The 13,994-nt window shown below is 41.0% G+C and overlaps 1 protein-coding gene across 4 annotated transcripts in view; it reads right to left on the reverse strand.

Moving 5' to 3' along the window:
* Positions 1–1,180: 1,180 nt before the first annotated feature.
* The window catches only part of MIDEAS (mitotic deacetylase associated SANT domain protein), a 71,638-nt gene continuing 58,824 nt past the window's right edge, over positions 1,181–13,994 (reverse strand). For all 4 annotated transcript variants that reach the window (XM_035112647.3, XM_088654748.1, XM_088654736.1 and 1 more), the window contains 6 exons: positions 12,819–12,894; positions 9,922–10,010; positions 8,092–8,241; positions 7,301–7,495; positions 6,684–6,901; positions 1,181–3,838 (listed from right to left, as the gene is read on the reverse strand). In XM_035112647.3, coding sequence (XP_034968538.2) covers positions 3,601–3,838; positions 6,684–6,901; positions 7,301–7,495; positions 8,092–8,241; positions 9,922–10,010; positions 12,819–12,894 — 966 coding nt within the window. In that variant the 3' untranslated portion in view covers positions 1,181–3,600. The remainder of the gene's footprint in view (positions 3,839–6,683; positions 6,902–7,300; positions 7,496–8,091; positions 8,242–9,921; positions 10,011–12,818; positions 12,895–13,994) is intronic.

Here is a 13,994-nt window from a genome sequence, read left to right on the forward strand (position 1 = left end):
TTTTTCAGACTGACTCGTGATCTTTATTATTCATATACTATAAATAAGATTTTGAAGCCATATCTATGGAGCCTCTTTTCTCATAGCTACAAGATAGGACACAAGGAAGCCCAGACTGTTCTGTGCTAGATTGTGCAAATTGTATTTGAGAAGGAAGCAGATCAATCACATTCCCCACCCCAAAGAAGAGAGATTTGCTAGCACCACCTTTTTCTTTAAAGAAAATGACCACTGGCTACTTTGTTCACTTCTATAAGATATATTCTCTCTCGGCATAAAACATTGTTTTAATTTAGTTCCCACATTTAAGGCAGACCTTTTAAAAAAAATAAAAAAAAATCAGTTTCTTATCTAGATCTCTTTTTCAGAGCATTACTGCATGGCCACATGGCAGATTTCTGTCCAGTTGTCTAGTGAATTTCTTAACAAGGCTTTTTGAGCCTCTGTGCAGGAATAAGTCTTAGGTTAAGTGGAGAAATAAAATAAAATAAAAAGAGTTGAGATAAGACATTTCTAGAAGATGCAATTAAAAGCTACACACCCCAGAATGAGCCAGGCTTAAAAGGAGGAAAATATACTTCCTTACTATGATGTATCACAAATGATTGTGCAAATTTTTATAATCTGAATGTCGAAGGTTCAAATCAAAACGAAGGAAAGGAGTGAAGAAAATAGTCTGGTTGCATTGACAAATTTCTGAAACTGCAAAAAAAAAAGAGAGTAAAAAGAAAAAGCACAAAACTTGGCTCATCTTATTGAAGACTGTTTTTATGATGTGCTGGAAGGACTCCTATAAGAAATCTAGTGGAATCTGCATTATACTGCAGTTGAAAAATGTTCAGACAGTAATTTTTTATGTGCATGTGAGTTTTTCCATTATGAAGCACTAAACATATTTCAAGTTGCCTTATACAGAATCAAGCCTATCGGTCCATCTAGCGCACTACTGTATCCTTTGACTAGCAGCAGTTCTCCAAAATCCTTAGGCAGATGCCTTTCTTAGGTCTGCCATCGTAAACTCTTCAAATGGAGATGCCAGGGGTTAAAGCTGGGAGCTCCTGCTTGCAAAACCATGTGCTCTGCTACCAAGGCCACCACTTTCCAAGTTGAAGTAAATGGTCTTTGCTCTGTCTGTGCATTTTTTTAAAAAAAATATGGATGACAGCATTAAAATATGCAATCATGAGGCTACACTTTTAATCCAGTAAAAACTACAATACATATGATTCCTCTAGTCATGCAGCTCAACTCTCAGAATGTCAACAGCAATCTAGCTGAGTTAGATGGAACCTTATTATGGTTTACTCAAATTAACCAATTTCTTCAGAGGGATGAAGTCTTTCAATCATCACTTGTCATCAGATTGCCACTGGCAATGGGAAATAAGGATTTAAAGCTGAAGTTTATAGCAACCTTTTCCATCACTTCTATGTACACTTCTAGAGAGTTGTGATCTCAGCAGTTTTCAGGAGATCCAGAAAACCCCAAAGACACAATCCCATTGTGACACACTCAAAACTTCTGATGCACAATGTTGATATTGCAGTTTACAAACTTCTCAACATTTTAGCTTTCACATCCCTCACGGTTTTAGAGGGCTAAAACAAAAACTAAACTTGTGGCTTGCATCTAACAGCTACGTAATGAAGATTTACATCCTCTTCCACAGTTACAGCCCTTTTTTTTATTTTAGCTCAACATTATTTTAGGAGCAAATAAAACACCAAGTTTGACAACTGAAATTGGCAAGTAAATTAATTCATATTTGCATAACTCGGAGGTTATAGATCTGTGAAGTCAGGATTCAGTGCCGAGTCCTAGACCTTCTCAAATATAATTTACAGATTGAATCACTAAAAAGTCATAATCCTCAGGCTACCTAGCAGCTACACATCGTAGCTGTCCCTCAGCATTATAATAAATAAACCAGCCCTACTACTGACAGCAACATTTCAGTTTAAGTGTTCTTAAACACTTTCAATTCAATTTTCAATTCAATTCTATACCAATTTTTGACAGGGCATCTTTTGGGGGGACAGAAATGCCTTCTGCCTTGATTCTCCCTCCACTGCAAGATTGAAAACTAGTACTCTTTCACCTGCTGATATGTGGAGATAGCTCTCTACACAGTGTAATGACAACTGCAAACACTGCAGTTAATCATAGCATAGATGCTATTTAAAGTACCCGGGACCCTGGGACACTATCACTGCAAATCTAGTTTCCCTCTTCCCAATATGCTGGATATCTTGCATTAAAAAAAAAAAAAGATCTTGGGTCCATCGAGTGCTAGTTGTGCAAGTTCTGAATGAAGGCTCTTCTTTGGCTGGCAAATGATAAGCCCAGCAGTGTGGGTTGAAAAATGCTTAGGAATGGGAAAATATGAATATTCATAAATCAGTCAAGTGCTCTCATAAGGGTTTTTCCAAAGCCTTTTTTAAAAGGAAGGAAGGAAGGAAGGAAGGAAGGAAGGAAGGAAGGAAGGAAGGAAACATACAATGCTTAATTTTTTTAGCAGCTTTTCTTTTGTGGAGGTATTGAAATTGGACTGAACAGGTAAATAAACAACATGATATCCAATCTAATTGGGCAGCTTCAGGATGAAATCCAAAGGCTCTCTGCCACTTTTTGGCATATATACCACAGTAGCTGCAATGTATGAATATTTACCTGCCTTACACCAAATCAGACCATTGGTTCATCTAACTCAATCTCATCTATTCAGATTGTCAGTGGTTCTCTAAGATTCTCTATCCCCAATCCTATTAACCTGAACTCCTTTTATCCATAATCCCAAGGACAGAAGCTGTAAGAAAAGCCTGTGTTCTGCGCTCAAAGTTCTTGACCATTCCAACAGTTTAGGTGTCAGCAACAGCCCTTGCCTCCAGTCGCCAGAAGTGTGTGCAAAATATATGGTCGACCCTGCATGGCATTTCTAAATTCAACAGCCAGGGGCAAGGCTGAATTAATGCTAGCAACAGATGCGGCTTCCTGTGTTTGAAAAGACAAGTCTTTTACTCTCAAAGGTCATCCCACAGAGGCTGCTCCCTACCAGATTTTTCTGGACATCTTTTTCCTCTGGAAAATAAGTTCTCGTAACAAAGGATGGAGGAGGTAAAGCATGTATTGGCTGGAGCTCTAAGCAGGTAGGCTGAAAAAGTTAATGAGTGTGGAACTGCAGGTAAAACTTGGAGGTTGGAAAAGGAACAAACAATATGGGAACAACAACTGATGCCCCACCCTCACCCCGGTACTGCTCTCATGACTCCCGGCGATCCCATGGAAGGGTAATTTGAACTGAAGGAAAGCTGAATTCCATGCCATGATCATTTGTTCAAATAGGTACCGAAACAGTTCATTTATAAATAAAGTGATTCATAAAATTTTGGTTTTCTTTAAAAAGTAGAAACTTCCAAGGTGATGGTTTTCTTTTCTTTTCAAAATCCACCAGTCTGTGTTAGTGAGGCGAGGAAGGAAGTGGGAGCAAGAGGGCTGGGTGTCTGTTCAGATGTGGAGCTACACAGGTGCAGCAAGTGGAAAAGATCTTCCCAGGTTCAAAGGGCCAGCCCAGCTCTCGCAGCCTCCTCCCATGACCCTCTGCTACACCTCTCCATCCTCATCTGAGCTGCTGCTGCCACTGCTGCCGCTGCCACTGCTGCTTCCGCTGTCGCTGCTTTCCTCTTGCTGAGCTCGGCTACGAGCCGCTGCCACTGCCTCTGCCGCCGCCGCTGCCGCCTCTGCTTCTTCCTTCTCTCGCTGCTTCAGAGCCGCCGCCTTTTTCTCCTGCTCGGCGTGACTTTTCATGTGAGCGCTGCGGCTTTTCACCTTGTAGAAGATTCTGGAGAAAAACACAAAACGGTGCCGTTACTTACTCTAGCTCACCTTGATGTCTCTCGTGAATCAGAGAGATTCAACATCCTCCCCAAAAGATGCTAACTTCCCCAGGCAAGGTCACCAGTGAAAACTGCACTGCAGTAAACAAAACTGCTCCCGTGTTATTCTTAATGTATGCTCAAGTGTTGGCCACTGAGAGGCCTAGATAAAAACTTGAGTCTTCCCCGATTATGAGCTGCAATATCTGTAGCAAACCATATTGTGCTTGTAGTGCAGATTCTGTGAAGTGATTGTGGACTCAAACCCTTGTGATTTCCTTTAGCTATGTGTTTGTACTTCGCTAACATACTAACTTAATCTGAGGTATTGTGGACACAGCTCCACTGGATCAGATAAATGGTGAGTCTAGCCCAGCATTCTGTCTCCAGCAGGGGCTGGTCAGATGCCCCTAAAAGGATAACGAAGAACAGGGCCTGGTGAAGAGAGCTTTCCCATTTGTCTCTGGCACCTGCAGATCAACGAACATGGTTGTTTCCAATCTTAGCTTTATGCTAATAGCCACTATTGATGTATCTTAGTTACAGTAAGCTGTCTTTAAAGAGAAAAGGGCACAAATTAAGACCCAAAACAAACCCTCAATAAGATGCACAGTTACTGAAATACAATAAGGGGAGAAATCACTCAAGGTATATCATATCCAATAATAGTACACCCAGTTGCTTCTGTGATTATCCTGGCTTGACTGACATGCCTCCTGACATTCTGCAAAGCCTGAACTCCATTCCAAGACCAAGCAAAATAAATATATACAGTATGTATGTTGCACTCTCCTTGTTTAATTCTGTCTGCTGAACAGAGCCTGTCTCTTGTCCAGGGCTTCCTAGGAAAGAGGTGTGTGTGTTTGGAGGGGGGGAATATGCATGTGAGTTCTGGTCTGGATCCAAACAACCACATAATTAGCCCCATATGTCCAAGGAAACTTTGGACTTGCATTTAAAAAATAAATAAAAAATATTTTGCACGGCAACTTCCTCCTGCCCACAATGCTGCATGACAAGCCTGTTCTAACACCAAATGAAGTTTCAAAAGCAATTTATGCAATGGCATGGGGATCTTGAATAATTCCACAGTGCATGTTTAAGACCCTGACTCTACCTATAGTAGCTCTTTAACAGACTAGTCGGCATAGCCCTCCTGTCACCTGGGACCAGTATGCATCATCATCCATGACTGGCCTAGGTTTAACAGGCCCGCAAAACAGACTATGATCTTATTTGTCTATGAAAGCATTTTCTATGCCACCATATCATAAAATAGCAAGGTGGTGTACAGTATGAAACATCATTACAGAAATACAGAAAGTCATGAAGGTGACTGACTAATCAAAATTTAATCTTGTAAGCGAGGTGAGACATGCCACCTCCCTCTCATAAAGCATGATGCTTAGTAAGAGTTCCGTTGAACTGTTTTGATTTTCACTCTGGTTTTACACCAAACATTGTCTACATTGTGTGGCTGCCTGCTTTCTAGAAATGAGCTCCATGCCGAAAACAGCAATGGGAACCTAGCTGGGACACAGAAAGGGTCAGGCGCCTTTGAATAGGTCTTCCCCAAGGGTCAAATGCTTTTTGGAAACATCCAACTGGTCCTTAACTTGATACGAGCGGCTATTTTTTTAAAAAGAAAATCTCTTGCTAGCAGATTAATGCACTGAATTGGCTTCAGCTAGATGCTTTACTCCTATGCAAATGTGCCTGGAAGTTTACAAGCAACAAAAAGTGAAAGTAACATTATTACTCCAATGTAGACAGAAATCATCTGCACCTTGTTCCCTAATATCTCCAGCAATTGTAATTTGATCTTAAAATCACTGATTTCTCTCTTCACAGTTGGTTTACGTCCTTCCATTTCTGATCTTCTAGTTACTTACTTGATGGCTCATTTTCTTAGCAAGCTTCAACAAGAGATTTGTCTAACCCTTTTTGAAAATCCAAGTATCATGACTATCTTCTATCCACATCAGGGTTGGGGAACCTGTGGCTCTCCCAGATGGTATCATCCTTAAAATAGACTCAGCTCACCCTCAATGTTATGTCTACGGCACTTTCAGAAACAAGTGTAAGAAGACAGAACTTGGAATGCTAGTGAGCCTGCACCTCTTTTGCATCTGGGGAAGTGACTGGAAAACAGCGTTGACTACCAGCCAACACAGTTGTGAATGCAATGGATAGTGATCGCCAAAGAAGGATAGCAATTTCACTCTCTTCATTGCTTTAAGTCACTTCATTTCATTGCTTTAAGTACTAGGTAAGGCTCACTGTTCACTGGGTTTATGCAAACCTGTCAGAGAAACACCACTTTCTAGCACAATGGACTCTGCAGGCAACAAACATTCTCTTTCTTAGTCTACCTCCAGTAGAAGTCTACATGTTCAATCCTGAACTAGTATCTGTTGTTACAGGAAAATATGACGACTTCAGTGTCTACTGAAAGACTCCTCTAAAACATTCCCTGAAGCATCTCATCTCTGCAGGAGTCACACCATTCATATCGACAAAATGTACATAACTTCTGAAATGGACCATGGCATTTTTTCTGGCAAGATGCACATGTACACTAAGGAATCTCTACAACTGCAGGAAGCACCTTTTTTAAAATCAATAAAAGTTAACAAGACAATGAAAAACTACAATAACATAATTATCGTAGCTGTTAAAACACTGATTAACACCGCCTCCACCCCAGCAAAATAAGCTACCACTTCTTTAGTTCTACATATCTTTTACCTCCTCCTGTACAAAAGAAACAATGGAACCCTTGTTTTTGTTTCTGAGTTTTCCCACTCTTACCTTCCACATTTTTTACATGGAAATTCCTCCTCTTGGTTCGGGGCTTTGCTGACGATGTCCTGTTTGGGCTTTGGTTTTCTTTTTCTCTTTTGGGCAGGTGGAGAAGTCTTCCGATATTTCATGGGCGTCTCCTTTGTCCTCCTTGAAATTCTGCCTCTGGCTTCTGCTGCTCTTGGAGCACCAGGTTCCTGCTGCTTTTCCAAGAGGAGACTACCAACCTTCGGAGGAAGGAATAAAAAAGTTTCAAATAATACAGGAAAACACGTTGTAACACAGGATCCCTCTAGATCAGGCATCCCCAAACTTCGGCCCTCCAGATGTTTTGCACTACAATTCCCATCATCCCTGGCCACTGGTCCTGTTAGCTAGGGATCATGGGAGTTGTAAGCCAAAACATCTGGAGGGCCGCAGTTTGGGGATGCCTGCTCTAGATGTCCTTTTTGCTGAGCATTCATTGTGATTTGTGCTCACAATGTTACTGTTCAATACTGTTTGCACAAGGCTACCATACCAACACTTTCAAGCTTAAGGTGACATTAGGAAGAACTAAAAGCACAGCCAGTTTGGCAAAATCCTTCTAAGTATAAACTGAATGCCACAAGTCGTTCTACACTTACCTGGTCCTCAGTGTGTAGCGTCTGCGTGGGTTTGGGGTGTGCAGTGTTGCTGTTCTTGTCATGAAACTCATACTCGTCTACTTCTTCCTCTTTTATAACCAACCGATCCTCCACTTCCTCCTCCTCTTCGTCAGTGTTTTCATAGTCTTCGTTATACGTTCTGGGAGGAAGAGTTCGCGTAAGCCTATGGGAGCTCTTCATAAGAGTAAAAAAAAAAAAGCGGGGGAAGAAAGTCAGTTTTTTAAAAGAAAAATCAACGCAAAGGCAGAATACCAGGAAGGGGATCTTAAGAGGTCCAATGGAGCCCAGCCAGCACCATTCCAACAGAACCTCCTCAAGTTTTAATAAATGCGTTGGGAAACTGGAAAAGGCTTCTCCTTACACTTCATTTGTAGAAAAGTACATTAAATTTGTTCATGATGTATATTTTATTTGTACTACATTGTATTCTTATGTACAATGCTCATTTGAAAGTGGGGTAATACATGAGGCAAAGGATCCTTGCGATAAAATGAATGTACAAGATAGGAGTGGTCATAAACTACATCGTTGGATAGCTTCCTTGCTTCTCTACTGTACTTTGCTATGAAGCAGCTTGTGACTGACATGATTTTTGTGGCTATATTTGTTGCTTGTGAAGTTTAATGAAAATAATAAAAATTATGAACAAAAGAAACCAACGGACTACTTGTGTGCTCAGGCTGCATAGCAGTCTTGTGCAATTTTACACAAAATGTTCCAGCTGTAGGCAGCATAATTTTGTGGGGTGAAGCCGGCATTCCAAACATTACCTTGATATCTACTTCCACTTCATCTTTAACCGCTTTTTCGCTGGCTCCATCAACATCCCCAAAGATCAACGCCCCGTTCCGGCCTATTTTTACTTGCTTTTTGTATGTATAATAGAACTCCACACACTGAGCCACAGTCTTTGTTTTAATCTGTAGAATTTATTGAGAGGAGGAGGGGAAGAGACAAGGGAGGAAATGGGAGGGAAATGGGAAAAAAATCAAAAATCAATACACACGCCTGTCACTCGCACTCCCCCACACCTATGTGCTTCAAAGTCACAGGCCACAATGCTAAGAGCTCATTCATGTCCATCCTTTCTGAAGGCTGGCATGATTTGAATTTTCCTTTTGTTTCCTGGCTTACAGAGCTTGCTTGCAACATGGGAGCTGGAATGGGGATCGGTTGCTGCAAGGGAAGGAAGAGATTCATAAATTCTACTGGGCACAATAGTGTTTCCTGGCTTGCGGTCAACTGTCTGGTGCTTTGCTTGATCAACATCAATCACAGGCTTACAGTGCAATCCTAACCATGTCTACTGAGAGGAAAGCCCTGCCAAATAAAAAAAAGGCTTACTCCCAGATGATGTGAAGATTTCAGATGTAGGTATAAAAGAAAAAAATTATGGTTGGTATTCAGCTTACCGTGTTTCTCCAAAAATAAGACACCGTCTTATATTTATTTTTCCTCAAAAAAAAAAACACGGTGGCTTATTTTCAGGGATGTCTTTTTTTAATTAAGTATGGTACAGTTTAACCTACAAGCTTATTTTGGCTTAATTTCGGAGAAACACAGTAGTTGACTACCACCCTGCATCTATTGATATAGACTTTTATTCTGGCCCATTCCAAAGACTCAGAAAGCTAACAATATGAAGGGGGGATCTAAAGTTGGAACGTGTGAAGAGGAGGGCAACCAAGATGATCTGGAGATCAAGCCTTATGAGGAACAGTTGAGGGAGTTGGGTACGTTTAGCTTGGAAAAGAGGAGACGGAAAGAAAATACAATAACCATCTTCAAATATCTAAAGCGTTGCCACATGAAAGAAGGAGCAAGCTTGTTTTCTTCCGCTCCAGAGGCTAGGGCCTGAACCAATGGATTCAAGTTACAAGAAAGGAGATTCCAACTAAGCATCAGGATTCTTGACCCCGGGGTCCCTTCCAACTCTACAATTCTATGACTACAATTCTTCCAATGTTTCATAATTTTGGAAGAAAAAAATGTGTAAGGGGAAAGAAACACCCAAGACTTTCAAGTCTCCCCAACACGAATCCCCACAACCACCTTCCTATCTTTCACATAATGGTCTAAAACACCCTGAGAATTAGATGAATGATATCAGGCAATGTAGATACTGACAAAACTACACCTTCAGCTCCCTTCCTCTTTCAATTCCCCTTATTAATATTTTAAGATGTGTTTTGCAGGTCTCACACTGGGGGTTTTTTGTTCACAATTGATGCTGCTCCTGTTTCATTTGTAGTTTTCGCCCTCCACAGGTATCATCTCCAGAAAACTACGTTTTGAAGTATGTTGTGACTATATTTTGTTGTTACAGAGACTGGAGCAAAATAAAAACTTCTCACACTGCACTATGGATGTGAGAGCATAAAGGCTTCTGCTGAGGAGAGATTATCTGTATACAGAAAAATCTCACCTCCAAAGTGGCAGTGAGACACTCCATTGAATAAACACTACAGAACACAAGTTCCCAGATAGAGGATGAAGCAATCCCCAAGGTCAATGATCCAGTGACACTTGCATATGTCCTGCAAAGGCAGGTCAATTATTTTACAATGCACTCAGGAAGCAACAAGCAACAAGCAACTCACAAGTTTCTGAACCAGGAAGAAGTCTTTCTTGTAGATGGCAATCCCCTTATTGAAGAGCTTTTTCTCTAGTGTGCTCCACTTATCTGATCCTGAAAAGAAAGAGTGGAACACAACTTCATTACCTTTGCAAGATTATTTCCAGACATTTAAACGTTTTATTGTTAAGGTGTGTATCTCTTGCATATCTCTGCTACCCTGTCTGGATTGTATTGATGTTATTGCTCTTATGTGAACACCTGTTTTTCTAAAAACTTTTTGTAGGAAAATGCTATGACAAGCATATTTGAAGCTATACATTGGGGGGGGGAGCCTAATCTTGTGTTCTTTTTAGCTAACTCTTTAGTATTAAGTAGTCTACCTCTATTAACTAGCCTGCTCACCATAAAATTATTGTGCATTATTATACCACTGCATACCCAAAATACTTTAGTAGAGTCTCACTACAGGTGTGTCTCAAATGACAGCATACTCCCGCAACATACAAAGCTGAACCATATACACATAGACTTGAATGCCATCTAATCCTAAACAAACAGAAGGGCTCCTTCCATTCACTAAGGGAACTGGGATCCAGTGGGTTGGGGTGAAATTCTGCACCAATCTCCCCCATGCAGCCTCCTGCACTGCCTCCCATGGTGTTCCCCCAATAGTCTGTCATAAATTTTCAAGGAGCAAAGGCACTACTGGGGGAAAGTGGAGACTGGTGAAAATCAGCTCCCTCTCCTTCTGCTGGCAGAAGCATCCCCATGAATGGAACTCTTCTCTGTTTAGGGAAGCTTTTAATGTTTAATAAATTGTTGTATTTTCATATTTCTGCTGGAAGCTGCACATAGTGGCTGGGGAAACCCAGCCAGATGGGCGGGGTATAAAAATAAATTATCATCATCATCATAGGATGCTCCTGCCAGTATAACCTAAGTTAGGATCAAAGCCATAGTCCAAAACACTTTGATTACTAGAGAAGTGTTTAATGTTACTTTCTCCTCCAGAGTGTTACAGGGCAAGAGTGAATGTGAACCCCAAAACATTTTCTCCTTTCATGAAAGGGTAGATATCCAAAATTAGTCAGAGTAAATGCACTGAAATCAATGAACTTAAGTCTACTGATTTCAGTGAATTTAGTCTAAGTATGGCATAGTTAGATGTCGCCCAAGGTTTAGACATGAACATATTGATGATGACCTTAGAAACAACTTCCATTTTCTAATTCAGGAGAAGTAAAGCTTGCAGTAGGAGTTGATTTCTGTCTATGAGTGATAGATAACTTTGACACTAATGAGGCAGACAATACCCATACAACGATTCATTTAAATTGTACCTAGGACTCTTAAGATTTTAATTGTCCATTTCCTTTATTCCATGTCTTTAGTCATCATTTTCACAAGTTCACACACACCACGTTAGATACAAAAGGGTATTTTTAGCATCTTTTCTAAAAAGCAGCCTATATTGAAATCAGCCACGCGTTGTCATAGATACTCCAAGATCCAGATGAAAGCATTTTGGTTCCACCGGAAAAACAACAAGTACAAAGAAGCAACCAATGATCCGGAATGGTGCTTGTGGATGTTCTATACCATTTGTGTAGAAATGCAAAAAAAAAATAACTTGACAGATAACATAATTCAATTTTGCTCCGTGTCTCCCTGCTGTCTAAATATCCAGAAGGATAGGTATTCAAAATGTTTACCATTCTTTCTCTCTCTCTCTCTCTCTCTCTCTCTCTCTCTCTCTCTCTCTCTCTCTCTCTCACACACACACACACACACACACACACACACACAGACACAGCTTACACTCTGCACATGTCCTTGAACTGCTTCTTCCTTTAGCTTTGCTCTACAGATGACTGTGCAACAGGTACAGACTCTTTGCAGGTGTACAGAGGAACACACCCTAACATATAGACTGGCTGCCCTCACTGAAAGGCAATTACATGTTCTCATGAGACTGTAATACAATACCACTGTATTTATGACATTTCGAATTATGCACTTGATCTATTGCATTGCACACATAAGCCTCTGTCTGACCTTGATTAGCCTTGGTGAGAACAAAACCTTCCATCCAACTGGCACTGAGCAACTGATAACCTGATCAATAGCCATTTGCCTCTCCAAAGGTTGATGTCAGACACAGGTAATAATTACTTAGAAGAGAAAATTATAAGTGATTCATTCATTCCATTTCCGTCCCAACTCTTGCTGTCTTTTCTGCCCTTGAGTGGGTCATATGTGTGTCATTTATATTCTACCATTTCCTTCCTATATTGAAATTTCAGTGTAGCTCACTGGATCCTCAGCGCCACTATCGCATCAATGATAAGTGTATCTGCCATAGCAAAGGTAAGTATTGTATAGTTAATTGTATAGTTAGCCCAGGGTTTGGGCAGCCTGTGCACAATTTTATTCTATCCATTTCACTCTTCCATAAATATCACATTTGGTGATTCCAGCTGCAAAACCAGTTTTACTCTCAAATGCTATTTTGGTGCCGTTAAGGAAATAAAATGTTTTCTCCTCAAACCTGTAATAGGGATTCAGTGGTTCCTGCTAATTACCCCAAGTAATCCCAACTAAGTTATCCCATGGCAAGCAACGACTCTGAATAAACATTCCGAAAATATCACGCCTCCATGGTTATAAGGGTTTGTTTAATGTGCAATTTGGGACATGTGAAGGTGAGCTTTGCACCGATCTCACTATGCACTGAGGCAAAAGCAGGACAGTAATATCACCACCAAATGCTGCAACCGGTTAATTCCCAAATAGATATTTAAGGCTCTCCCAGTATTAATTAAATTATATTTCCCCCCCCCAATGCATTAACGGTAATTATCAGTTACAAAATGGAGAGTAGAGAAGCAGCTGCCCCCACTGCCTTGCTCCCAAACATACCTGTGTAGTGATAGTCGGCCAACGTGTGGTTTGCAGGCCACAAAGACCTCCTCAGCAGCAATTTGGTCAGCGCAGCCTGAGGTGTAGGGGAGCACACACACAAAAAGCCTTATCAATAACAGTAAAACCCAAATAAGTACATTTACATCAAGAAGTCACAACTGTTTACTGCAGTGATGTATTTAGAGCCCACCTGAAGTTCAACGTGACCCATGTCTCCTTATTCATCCTTGTAATTAAACCTTTTGAAGTAGGTGGGATGGGAGTTGTTAAGTCTTTTTGGCAATAACGAGGATTGGGGGCACTTTAAGATGGCTGACAAATATACAGTAACATAATGTTTTGCGAGCCAAAGCCTGTTTTGTCACATACATCCTGTTTTCATTGTTGTTTGGAGTTGTCTTCCTCAACCTGGTGCCCCCTCCAGATGTTTTAGACTACAACTCCCATCAGTCCCAGTCAGTATGACTGTACCAGTTGAGGCTGATGGGAATTGTAGTCCCAAACCCTTGGAGGGGAAGATTGAATTGGGCTGAAGAGCAGCGTATTCTAAAAAGGACAGCCAGAATAGTTGGCCTGTCTCTCTTTAAAGTAGAATTTCAAATAATCCAATCACAATCAAAGGATTGCATTTTATCTTATTTTTAAACGATCCCTCTTCCGCATGGTTTTAGCACTTCATGCCTACCCACAAAGGTATTTGAAGCATAATTAATTACATTTCTTCGCCTACACAGCAGTGTTACCTCAACTGACAATGGTACCTGACAGTACGTGTCCAATTACAGAGGAATTCCCACCCAGGGAATGAGTCATCTAAGAGCCCATTAACGCCCATGTTTAATCAAGTAAACACTACTCCAAAGCAAGGAGATAACTGGAGTCCAAAACCATTCTCAGCCCTCCAAGAAATAGGTTGCTATGACTAGAGCTCAGGCAAAATGTAGGGAAGAGATACTATGAAAGTTGTATCTGTACTCTGAAGAAACCTGTAAGCACTTGTGCCAGTATTACTGAAGCAGTCTCATTATGCAGCGATAGGTAAAGGTAAAGGGACCTCTGACCATTAGGTCCAGTCGTGACCGACTCTGGGGTTGCGCGCTCATCTCGCATTATTGGCCGAGGGAGCCGGCGTATAGCTTCCAGGTCATGTGGCCAGCATGACAAAGCCGCTTC

This window comes from Zootoca vivipara, chromosome 1 (assembly GCF_965207765.1).
Source record: "Zootoca vivipara chromosome 1, rZooViv2.hap1.1, whole genome shotgun sequence".
Taxonomy (NCBI): Eukaryota; Metazoa; Chordata; class Lepidosauria; order Squamata; family Lacertidae; genus Zootoca; species Zootoca vivipara.